Source organism: Bubalus bubalis, chromosome 13 (genome assembly GCF_019923935.1).
Source record: "Bubalus bubalis isolate 160015118507 breed Murrah chromosome 13, NDDB_SH_1, whole genome shotgun sequence".
Taxonomy (NCBI): Eukaryota; Metazoa; Chordata; class Mammalia; order Artiodactyla; family Bovidae; genus Bubalus; species Bubalus bubalis.
Genome location: NC_059169.1, coordinates 66196919 through 66209071, shown reverse-complemented (window position 1 = coordinate 66209071; position 12153 = coordinate 66196919). Strand labels below are relative to the sequence as shown.

The 12153-nt window shown below is 46.7% G+C and overlaps 1 protein-coding gene across 2 annotated transcripts in view; it reads right to left on the bottom strand.

Annotated features, from left to right (window-relative positions):
• FREM2 (FRAS1 related extracellular matrix 2) overlaps positions 1 to 8531 on the bottom strand; it is a 153860-nt gene extending 145329 nt beyond the window's left edge. The window contains exon 1 of one of the 2 annotated variants that reach the window (XM_044926735.2): positions 3030 to 8531. In XM_044926735.2, the coding sequence (XP_044782670.2) occupies positions 3030 to 8202 (5173 nt within the window). In that variant the 5' untranslated portion in view covers positions 8203 to 8531. The remainder of the gene's footprint in view (positions 1 to 3029) is intronic. The other variant, XM_006055501.4, reaches the window with a different exon arrangement.
• Between the last annotated feature and the right edge of the window lie 3622 nt (positions 8532 to 12153).

The window sequence follows — 12153 nt, the reverse complement described above, 5'->3', positions numbered from 1 at the left end:
ATTACTATGTATTTGTCATAGACAAAAAAAAATCCTGGTACTTGAGACCTGCGGTGGACAGAGCAAAGAAGCATACCTCGACAAAATATGAAGTTTGAAAAGAACTAAAAAATTTCCCTAATTTGTCTAATTCTACCTTGGTTACTTTTCCTAATAGTGAAAGTTAATAACTTTTTTTTTGGTTTTTTTTTCCTCTTAGGGACCATTCAGTCAATCTATTTGGCAATGATCTTCCCAAACCATATATGCTAAGCTGACTTAATTTAGTGTATTGAAAAGCCATCAAAATATTGTTCTGCTTGTCCCTTCATGAAAAAACAAAGAAAAAGACGGCACAGATGTCACTTCAGACACTGCTTCCACTTCCTCTGGCAGAGGATGAAATGGTTAGATAGCATCACCGACTCAATAGACATGAATTTGAGCAAACTCTGGGAGATAGTGGAGGACAGAGGAGCCTGGTGTGCTGTAGTCCATGGGGTCGCAAAGAGTAGGACACGACTGAGCGACTGAACAACAACAACATTACTTTCTCTACTGCAAGAGCAGCCATGGTAACCACTATAACGGAGCTTTCTCCGTTTTTACTCACTCATCTAATTTCCATTAAACTCCTCTGACTCAAACACCAGCCTCAACTTGTTGAAATGAGTCCTGTGTGATTAAATAAAAACAATTTTCCTATGTTCAGTATTCACATTCTCATTGGAACATGATGCTTTCTCTTAAAATGTAATCTTAAACACTTATATTCACTTTTTATAATAAACTCACAGCTACTCTATATTTACAAATGACTATAAAAAGCAATCACAGTGATTCCAAGTCAGTGACAGAGCAATGGTCTGTACTGAAATAGCATGATTTAATGGCTCAGTATTCAGGAAATAATATTCCAATATTTTGAGCTGTTGCACTTGGTCCATGGAATTTAAATTAAATATCCTTGCCCTATTTTCATTCAGAAATTCTTTTTTTTTTTTAATCACTAAAATCATATTCTTTTTTCTGATCACAGGATTCGTTTGAAGTAACATTTTCGATCCTCTAAAGAATATCCTTTCACTATTCCTTGCATCCTCTTTCCGTTCCAAGAAAAGAAACCAGTGCAAGAGTGCATGCATCTCTATCCTCAGAAAGCCTTCACACACAAGTTTCCTGCTGGTCTGGCATGACACTTGGCACCCAGAAGTTTTCCTGTCCCTGCAGGCCCTGGGATATATATTCAGGCTTTCAGCCAAGAATCAGGAGGTTGAAGGGTAGGGCTATTTGCCAGAATCTAAAACAGAGAAGCAGTTTACTTTACACTCTGCGACATCCATGTTTATTAAAGCATTTGTTATCTAAGAGTCTAACACTGTTACAGGACAATAACACTCCCCCTTGGGAAGCCCTGGGGTTTAACTCCATCTCGAACCCACAGAGCTCACACAGGAGAGATCTGGTTTCCATTCTGACAAGGGTGAGATTTTCATGAAAGCAACCCAAAGCTCTTTGAATTGAAAGTTGCACATTCTAGAAAACAGAGGTCTAACTCCCAAGCCAGCAGATTGAATGGGCTTCTCCCTTTAGTCACTGAGTAACTCTGCACAGGTCACCTGCCCTTCCTGTCTCAGACTCTGTGGACACACAAAGAAAATCGAGGTTACAAAAATGCATTCATCTCCGAGAATGCAGATGCTTGAGGCAATGCAGTTTGTTACTGTGTTTGATATAGCGCAGAGAGGAGGTCTGAAATGAGAAAATAATTTCCTCCTACTACGAATTTTGTTAAAACATCTTTAGGCTCTTAACAATGAACTGGATATATATTTTGGTGATGGGCTTCCTGTCTTCTTGCTTGTGCTAAGTCACTTCAGTCGTGTCTGACTCTTCGTGATCCCAGACTCCTCTGTCCGTTAGGTTCTCCAGGCAAGAATACTGGAGTGAGTCGTCATGCCCTCCTCCAGGGGTCTTCCCAACCCAGGGATCAAACCCGCGTGTCTTACCACTAGTGCCACTTGTACGTACATAATCATTCTAAATGTAGATAAGGGTTTACCCGTTATATCTTTGGACAGGTGTTAGTCTCATAAAATCTTATAAGAATTCTAAAATCTACAAAGTAAATATAAATACATATTTCTATTTTCATTACAAAGTTGCTAACAACAATAATAGTCTTAGAACAACCCTCCAAACAGCAATCAAATTAATACAAATTGGAAGGGTCTATTTGAATGGTAACACACTGATTTGCTCAGTCATGTTTGACTCTGCAATTCCACAGACTATAGCTCGCCAGGCTCCTCTATCCGTGGAATTTCCCAGGCAAGAGTACTAAAATGGGTTGCTATTTCCTACTCCAAGGGATCTTCCTGACCCAAGGATGGAACCTGTGTCTATTGTGTCTCCCTCATTGGCAGATGGATTCTTTACCACTGTGCCACCTGGGAGGCCCCTATTTGAATGGTGGCTGGTAATAATAATAATGTGGATTCAGAAAATTTAGAAAGCACATCCTTCTCTAAGATGCTAACATGCTTCATGAAAACTGTCTTCCGCATACAAAACAGGTTGCTCAGAGGGAAAGTGGGGCTGATGGAACAGAGTTGAAAAGCCTGTTTCAAATTTAATTCACTGAAGTTCAGCTCTTTCTTTGGCATCTTAGCTTATATTTTCAAAATACAATACTCCTACTAATGAAGGTCACTACAATGGGACATATGGCAAGAAGGGAGCTGTTCTCTTACGAAACAGAGTCCCTGTATTTTCGCCTTTCCTTTATTTCCCTTTCCTTGGACTCTATTTTTTAATTTAATTATTTTTTGGCAGCGCTATGTGGCACGTGGGATCTTAGTTCCTGGACCAGGGATCAAACCCACACCGCCTGCATTGCAAGCATGGAGTCTTAACCACTAGACCACCAGGGAAGTCCTCCCTGGCCTCTAATTTGATGCTCTACTTACAAAGTTATCAATGACAGCCGTATCTCAAGAAGTAAGACTTGGAGTGCCCTTTGATTATAAAGAAAGCAAAGTGAACCGTACCTTGTGTAAACTCAGTCACACTGTGGTTGCCTTGGCCCAGGTTGAGGAGATATCCATGTCGTGGGGCCTCCGTCACAATAAACCGGAGAGAAACGTGTAAGCTGTCTCTGTCCTCTGCTTTCAATATTTTACTTGTGATCATGAACCCCAAGTGGCCTGTGGCCAGAGTGCGAAGTGTAGAGGCCCCTTTGTTCACTACAATTTGGGGGACTCTGTTGTCAACAGCTAAGATCCGGATCTTCATTACTTGGGGTCTTCTTGTTTCAAATACTGTATCAGGAAAAACATAGAACTCTGTATGGGAACCATCAGTCACTGTGAAGGAGAAGCTGTCTTCACTTGACTCGGTACCGTCATGTCTGTAGCTGATTAAGTTTTCATTCAAGTCCTGCTTGGTAAAAATCATGGCGGGTCTGGTATTGTTGAATAGGAGTTGACCATGAACAGGCACCTGGATGACAGTGAATTTCAAGAGTTTGTCTGGAGTATCCCTGTCTTCCACAGTGAGTTCAAAGGGAGTAATCAGCTTCTTTTCACCTTCGCTGACAACCAGGTTATGGATGGTGACCACTGGCTTTTTGTTGTCCACATCGCTGATGGAGATACGGAATGTCCGGAAGACAGGGTTACGTCCATCAGTGACTTGAAACTCAAAACTGTCCATCTTTACCTCATCATCAGCTGTGTGGATATAGTAGATTTTATTGCCAGCCAGTTGGAGCTGAGTGAAAGATGTGATAGACACTCGAGGCTGGTCTGTGCTTTCTAAGTGGCCTCTCATGGGAGCCCTGGTGATGGTAAAAACTAAGTTTTCATCAGGACTGTTCAAGTCACTAGTGCTCAGTAGATCTGTTGTGAGGGTGACCTTACCACCTTCTTTCAAGGACACTCCTTTACTTATCACATCAGGGAAGACAATGTCAGGGCTTCCAATAGAGACATAAAAGTAGCGATCTATGAGGGCATTGATTCCATCAGTCACGTCAAATTTAATTAGATCCCGAATGCCCTCTTGCCCAAAATGGACATACTGAATCAAATTTCTGTCTACTTCATCCTGGGTAAAATTCATGCCCAATGTGATATTTTCAAAGACACCCGTAGGTGTTTGTCTCTGTAATAAGCCATGTCCCGGCCCATAACGAATAATGTAAACCAAGAATTTGTCTTCAGAATCTAAATCAGTTGCCATTAATATTCTGTTGTTGATAATTTTGGTTTCCCCGATTTCTATTTCCAGTCCATTATTGATGGCCATCCTAGGGGTCTCGTCATCAACAGGAATAACCATGATGAGGACTGTCTTTTCCACAGAGTGCTTACCATCTGTGAGTTTAATCACGAAACTGTCTTCCTGAGTCTCAGAGTCATCGTGCTCATAAATGATGCTGGAACTCTCTATGATCTGGTCCAAGGTGAAGCTTTCCACTAAAACCGTGCCATTTATCAGCTGGTTCATGATGTGACCGTGGGTGGGAAACTTGGTAATAGTGAAAGTTAAGTCATCCGGGGGAACATCAGCATCAGCGGCATTGAGAATGGGTGTATCAACCACCAGACTCATGCCTTCCATCACCAAAAATTCCCTGATGAATATTTCTGGCTGTTCATCGTTGGTGGGAATGATTACAATGGGGAAAAAATGTCTCTCTGAAAAGTTAATGCCATCAGAACAGCGAAATATAAATCTGTCTTCCACCGGTTCTACTCCTTTATGGACACTCTGGACGTAGTTTATATGACCTTGCCTGAGATCTTTCAGAGTGAAAGCACTTATAGCAATTCCTGCTCTCGATTTTTCAGAGCCAGGGGCTGGAGAGATGTTCTCCACGTAACCCGAGGTGGGCTGAATGACGATGGTGCACAAGATGTCGTCATTGAGAGAATCCATGTCTTCAGCACTTATGTGCATTGAGGTTATAGCGCTTTTATCGCCTTCCAGAACGATAAACTGCTCACCTACAGAGATTTCTGGGGCCTGGCTGTCAACAGGGAGGATGGTCACCCACACGGTCACTCCTTGGATAGTGTTACCACCTATTCTCCATTCTTGAGACATATCCGACAGACTTAGGTTGAAAGAGTCTTCTTTGGGCAAGAGACCTATCTCCCCGCTTGTGTGAGCGTAGACGACGGAGCCCTCCAAGATGTCTCTTTGGGTAAACTGCTCTGCTGGAACTCCATTGACCAGGATTTCTCCATATAGGGGTGGATCTTCCAAGAGGAAAGTCAACATCAAATCATCAGCGCCCCCATTGGTCCCCCTGATAACATTGGCCGTGATTTCAGTAGCCCCGTTTTCTAAAACGTCTAGATAGGACCCCAAAGTGCCTGCAGGAAGGCTCAGCATGGGTAGCTCACCATCCATTGGCCGGACATTCACTCTGAGAGTGATGGGTACCACGTGGTGTCTGTCACTGACCTCCAAGGAGCAGCTATCGGTCAGAGACTCAGCCCCATTATGGGTGTAGGAAATCCGACCCTGTTTTATGTCCTCCAAGTGGAAAATCCCACCGACATGCAGGACCTGTCCAGACAGCTTCATGTGGCCATGTTTGGGCACCTGTATGAGAGTGAAGGTGATGTGGGCCACATCAGTGTCCACATCATTCACACCCAACTCAGTCTCACTCAGGATGTGATGGCCCTTCTCCTGAACGATGAAGCCAGTGTTGAGGATTTCGGGTGGCTGGTTGTCCACTGGCTGCAAGTAAAAGGTGAAGGTGCCTGGAGCCATGTTCCCAGCTCGGTCCTCCACCTGGAATTGAAACTGGGCCACTCGGGCAGCCACTCCCAGCTCCTGATCTGGAGGCCTGTAAGCAATTTTATGGTGGTTGACCTGCGCTTGTGTAAAATGGGCCACTACCACCGAAGGATCATCGGTCAGGACCAAGGTGCCCAACGGGGCTGGTGAGTGGTTTTCATCTGTGTCCATTGGGGGCTGGGTCACCGTGTAACGGAGTTCTCGGTCATCCGTGTCCAGGTCCGTGTAGCGTAGCCACTTCTTCCTCAGTGGTGTGAGCTGGGATTCCTGTACCACCATCCGAAGGGGACAGCCGCTGCCCAGCTCGGGAGGGAGGCGGTCCACGGGATGAATGCGTATCACGAACCTCTGTAGCCCAGACGTATTAGGGGGGTCATGGTTATCCTGGACACGAAATGTGAACTGGTCAATCACTGGCCCAGGACTGTGGGGCCCAGAGTGCCTGTAGAAAAGTCTCCCCTCTGTTATGTCTCGCTGCCGCCACTGTGTCACTGTTTTCTCATAGAATACTCCCTGTTTTCTCCAAGGGCTCCCAAGAAGCATCTCCTCCCCCTGGGGAGGATGGGTCTGGCGGAGAAGCAGATGCCCTGCTGTGGAGGAAGGTGACTCAAGCACAAAAAGCAGCAAAGAGTCCTCTGAGTCCATGTCAGTTGCACTCAGAGCTTGGGGCAGGATGGGCACAGTTTCGCCCTCTGCCAGCGTCAGCCCCGTGTTGGCATTGAGGACTGGTGGCTGGTCATCCACGGGCACTAAGGTGATGGGGAACAGGAACTGCACCTGGTGCCTGCGTCCTCCGTCCACCATTCGGAGCACGAGGTTGTCACTTAGTGAGCCGTCTTTGTCATCATGATGGTAGACCACTCGGCCGGCGGCTAGCTCAGCTACAGTAAAGGTCTTAGGGGCAGAGTTGCCATTGGAGGCACCCAGAAGGACCAGGTGACCGTGCCGGAGCCCGGCCACCACCTCCAGCTGTACGGCCTCTAAGTCGTCTTCATCACTGATGACCAAGTTTTGTGGTCCACTGCCTGCAGGGCCAGTGAGGGGCCGAGATTGGCCCTCGTAGAGAATAAGACCAGTGTTCCGGGTGACCACTGGAGCCAGCGTGTTCATGGGCTTCACCACTACCATGAAGGAAAAAGGATCAGAGGCAGCGCCTTCTGGGTCCACTACTTCCAGCTCGAGTTCAAAGAGACGCTCCTGGTCAGAGTCTTCAGAGGGGGGCTGATAGGCAATCTTCAGGAGGTGCAAATCCCTCTGAGTGAAGGAGGAGAGGGGCAAACTGCGGTCGTCAGTGCTCACCAGGAAGCCCTGGCCGGGCTGGAATGGAGAGGTGAGATTGAAGATCAGCAAGTCTGGGGCACACTCCGCATCCTCGGCTGCTAGCATGTCTGGGGTCAGGGCGGTCAGGACAAACTGGTCCACCTCCATCATCATCATGGCTACAAAGCTGGGCTTGGGGGCGGTGTTCTCAGCCCCTCCTCGGATTCTCACCAGCACTTGGAAGTGTTCGCGTTTCAAAGCCGGGCTGCCCACAGGAGACCCTCGCGATCGCAGCTCCACTACCATGGGCACCCAGTCCCTGTTCGGAGAACGACTGGGGGCGGTGTGGCGGTAGCGCACGCCCAGTTCCTGGAATGCTGTGCAGTCCATCAGGAGGGGTTCCTGGCTGTCCCCCTCGCTGGCCGAGCCCGGGACCTGCGGGTAGTGAAGGAGTTCCCCGTAGCGAGGCAGCGCGCCCAAACCAGGCAGGATGCCCACGCGACACTCCTGGGTCTCAGGCTGGTAGGCAAATTCCAGGCTCCGCGCGTCTAGGGCATTGCTGGTCCCCAGCAGCTCCTCCACGACCAAGGGCAGGTTTCGCGTCACAACCTCCAGCTGAGTGAAGACCACCTCCACCTCCAGCACCAAGGGGAGCACGGCCGCCCCACCCGGCGCGTCGTAGCGCAGCTGCAGCCGGACTCGATCCCGCGACGGGCTGCGCGCGCCCAGGTGCGAGTAGCGCACCTCTCCCGCGCCGAAGTCGCAGGGGAAGCGCTTGGGACTCAGGCGGCCGGGCCGCTGGGCCAGCGCGTCATTGTCTAGCACGGTCACTGCGCACCGATCCCCCGGTTGCACCTGCAGCACTAGGTCCTGCAATGGATCCAGCCAGACCTCACGGCCGAAGGGCACCCGGAGCCCGCGGTTCGCCAGCACTATGGCTTCTTCGGCGGGGACCCCTGCAACCCCCGCGAGATCCGGGGACAGCAAGGCCCGGCCGGGGTCAGGTGGCTGTGCCCGGACGCGGCTTACCAGTGACAGGAGAAGCAGCAGCACCAGCCCGGACGGCGTCGCAGGCGTCGGTGCAGATTTGGTGGGGTTTCCTGCGGGGCGCGTGCGCGCGGTGACCCCGGGGGTCCCGGTGGCTTGCATGGTCCGGTTGTGACGGCTCAGCCCGGTCCCCTGGAGAGCGCACTCAGTCCCAGTGCCGGGCAGGAGGTGAGAGCGTCCTCCGGAAAGTGCCAGGAACTCCGCACGGCGCCCGCGGGGTCTCGCTGTAGCCGAGGCTGGACCAGAAGGATGGGAAAGTGGCCCGGCGCGGTCCAGGCTGGAGCTGCGCTGGGAGGCTACACCATCTCAGCCGGCCTAGCTCCACGGCTCGCGGCTCAGACGCCCGGAGAACTGAGTCTCCTCCACTCCTCCTTTCCAGGTCCCGGGACCCTGAGCTTTGAGGGAAATCCCACCCCTCGCACCCCCTTACTCCAGTCCTCCCAGGAGGCCAATCGTGAGTCCGGGGAGGAGGCCCCGAGACCAGGGTTGGGTAGCGACTCCTGTCAATCAGGTGCTGGGGGCCGAGGCGGGGAAACCGCGCGCAGGGGAGGAGATAGAAGGCGCAACAGGTTGTCCTGAAAGTGAGGGGGCTCCCTTCTTTCTGGGCTGCTAGGGTTGGGACTTCAGCCTCCTGCGATCCACGAGAACCCCCGTTTTACCTCCCACTCCCCAAATCCAATGGGAACCCGTTCAGGGAATGTTTATTTCTCTCTGCAATTTGCAAACCCAAGAGGCAAGTTAGAAGCAACGTGGCTGGAGTTTGAATCAAAATCCAGGGCAGTAAAGGGAGAAACTCGGGCGCAACTTTGCATAAGAAGGAGAGCTGGAATTAAAAGCAAAACTAGAGGAGACGGAGCCTCCCCTCGCCCCCTGCTGTCTCCTTGCAAATTATGACGGGTACAGTTCTCGGGACTGGTGAGATTTCAACAAGCCCCCGGTTTGCAACCAAATTTCATAGCGAAAGGAGAAAGAGGCTTTTGGAAAGGGTGAGAAATGCAGTCAGATCGAAATCGCGAGGGTCGCCCCAAAGAGTAAGTTCTGGGGAGTGTAGCCCCAGGCTCTTCCAAAGCCCGCTGTTGGGGCAGCTGTCATTAAAGACGTTCCTGTTCTCTTTGCAGTAATTAAACCAAGTACGAACTAAACCCGCCTGTCAGCATCACAGTTCTTGGCATGCCGAGAGAACTGATAAATATCCGGAGGGCGAGCTAAAATAGGTTAGCTCCCTTCAGGCAGCCGGTTTTGAAGCCTGACTCGAGCTCTGCCTGCCCCCTTGTGTTTGTCAGGTTTCAGAAGTGCGGCGATTCCCGTCCGGAAAGGTTTTCTAATTGCTCCTCTCCTCCTTGAACCCTCACAATTAAGACGCTACCGTTTTCACATTTGTTCTTTAAGCAGTCTTGCTTTTCCTGAGCAAAATATTTTATTTTAGGTCACATTCGTTTCTCTCCAATAATACAAATCGGATAATTGGAATATCAAATTGAAATAATGGTCATTCTGCCCTTTTCCTGCTCAAGGGTATTTTAGATTTGGGGGTGGGGGTGGGGAGGGAGTGTAAGACAGTGTTAAGTCCTTTTACATTTGGTCCAAATTGAAGATGTAAGATACATTGTTGTTGTCCTCTGCCCATGGAATTTTCCAGGCAAGAATACTGGAGTGGGTTGCCATTTCCTTCTCCAGGGGATCTTTCTGACCCAGAGATCAAACCAGCGTCTCCTGTTTGGCAGGTGGATTCTTTACCCCTGAGCCACCAGGGAAGCCTTTAAGATGCATATGGGGTTACATTTCGGTGAGAAGCATTTATCCGTTTAACCGTTTGGTGCTTTTATCCGGAGCTCCTCCAGCTTAGGGTTTTGATCCCTACTTGCAGCATTGAGAGCTATTTTCCAGGACCCAGCACCACCTCTACATAAATATTGTTGAGTGATGTCAGAGTTGCTCCAGGAAGCCCACTGGGCAGCCTCTGCGCCTGGGAGTGGAGAGGGAGAGAGTTTAAGTGAGCCTCTTATCCAAACAAATAACATTTAGTTAGCCTAATATGTTTCAGCCTATTGTACTTTGAACTCCTGTGTACAACTCATACATGCATTTTACAATTTAGTACAAAATGGACATCCAGGAACACAGAAGGGATGTGACTAATCTTTTAAACATGAGAAAATCCCCATCCAACTCTTCATCAATTTCTGATCTGTTTTGGTATTATTATTTTATAATTTAGTATCCTTGTTTATTATTATGCACAGAATTCAAAAGAAAAATTCTATGATGTTCTGTTCACAAATAAAATGAACTGGAAGATGCCAAATGAAAAGGAACATCATTTTCAGAATATGGTTCTTTATGTGTTGTATTTCAAATCCTGGTTATGGATCTTGATTGAAAAATGTCAGGCATTGTGACTGTGGGTTCATTCTGAGCAGTGAGACCACCAGCCTGACCCCTGGTGCTTCCCAATGTCTGGAGGGCTTTCCTTTCTTCCTTTTAAAGTCCAACTCTGTTTGACTTGCAAGCAATGATAAGATCAGCATTTGAGGTATGGCAGTATGCCTGAAGGGCAGAGTTCAATATTTTGTTTCATGGTAAGAAGAATAGAGGTCCACATTTATTTTCAAGTAAATAAATCTTGGAAAGGAAAGGAAATCAGTAAATTATGATTTTTTTGACTTTTTAATTTAGCTTGCCTTGATTCAGGTGAAAGAGTGACTCTTAGAAATTATTTTTGGTAAATATCTTGGGTACTTGGGTTTTTTTAATTACATAGAAAGTGACACATACGTTTATTTACTTAAATGTATTTTGCATTGATGATCATTGACAAAATAGTAAAATATTAAATTCTCATCTGAAAGCAAAGATTATTGATGGTAGTGATCCCTCATTAGGATAAATACCTCAGTGTTAAAATATTTCTATACTTAAATTGGCAAAGAAATATTTTATGACCAACACTTGCAAATCTTAAGAGATAAAATAAGTTGACAAACATGTAGTTTTTTAAAAATACCAAGCTTAAGTCTTCAGTTCTTGCCTTTTAAAGCTTTTGAACACCTGCTGTATATATTCTGGGGAAAATATCCTTTACAATAAATTTTAAATTTATTTACTCTATGGAACACACACCAGAATGTCTCCTCAAACCAACTTAAAGCTAAGTTTATTGATTGTTAAAACTCAAAGGATCTCTGACCTAAGGTTAAACACCCAAGAACTTGTTGTGTTGTAAAATAAAAGATGCAGGCAAGATATTCAGGTAGAAATGGGATAGTAGGTTTGGGGCTCTTAAGTCAGATGCGCTAAAGACACACATGGTCACATTTTGATTGTTTCAGATTGGTTTCTCAGTTTATTTCACCTCTCTTATGTTCCGCTACTGGCTCAAGAGACTGCTAGAAGAGATTGCCTGATAGGCATCTTAAAAGTACTTACAGATGAGTGATTAAAGTTTTAGGTAAAACTTCTGTAATAGTTCTCAATAGAATTTTATTCTTTGATAGTTTCAGAACCACAGCTTACTATAAATCCAAACCTAACTAATTTCAGAGCGGTGCTGAAAGGGTAAACAGCCTTGTGCCGGTTGACCAAAAGCTGGATTTCAGCCTTGGCTCTGACATCCACTAAGTGACTTGCAGCAGCTCCCCTTTGTTTAGCAACCAGTCTCCTCAATTATAAACCAAGGCCCTCAGTCTTTGTGGAAAAATTCCTCTTTGGTAATATTTTGATTTTTGGTATTTGGTGCCTTAAACCAAATATATGGGTGACCTTCCAGTTCCTTCCTTATGTTCTATGCTCAGAAGCAAGAGTTATCATTCTTGCTGGAAAGACTGACTCGGCTAATAAAAAAATATGACTACTACCTAGTCAGAAAATTAGAAGTCAAAGATCATGCCCTTTGCCCATGAATCAATTGTTTCTTTTTATATAATAGGAAACAATTTTTGCATTCATTGACATGGGTAGCTTACATACATCATTAAGTAACTATATTTTTTAATCAAAGAGAAATTAAAACCTAGCAATACAAAACTAAATTAAAATTCATTAGGTAAATTCAAT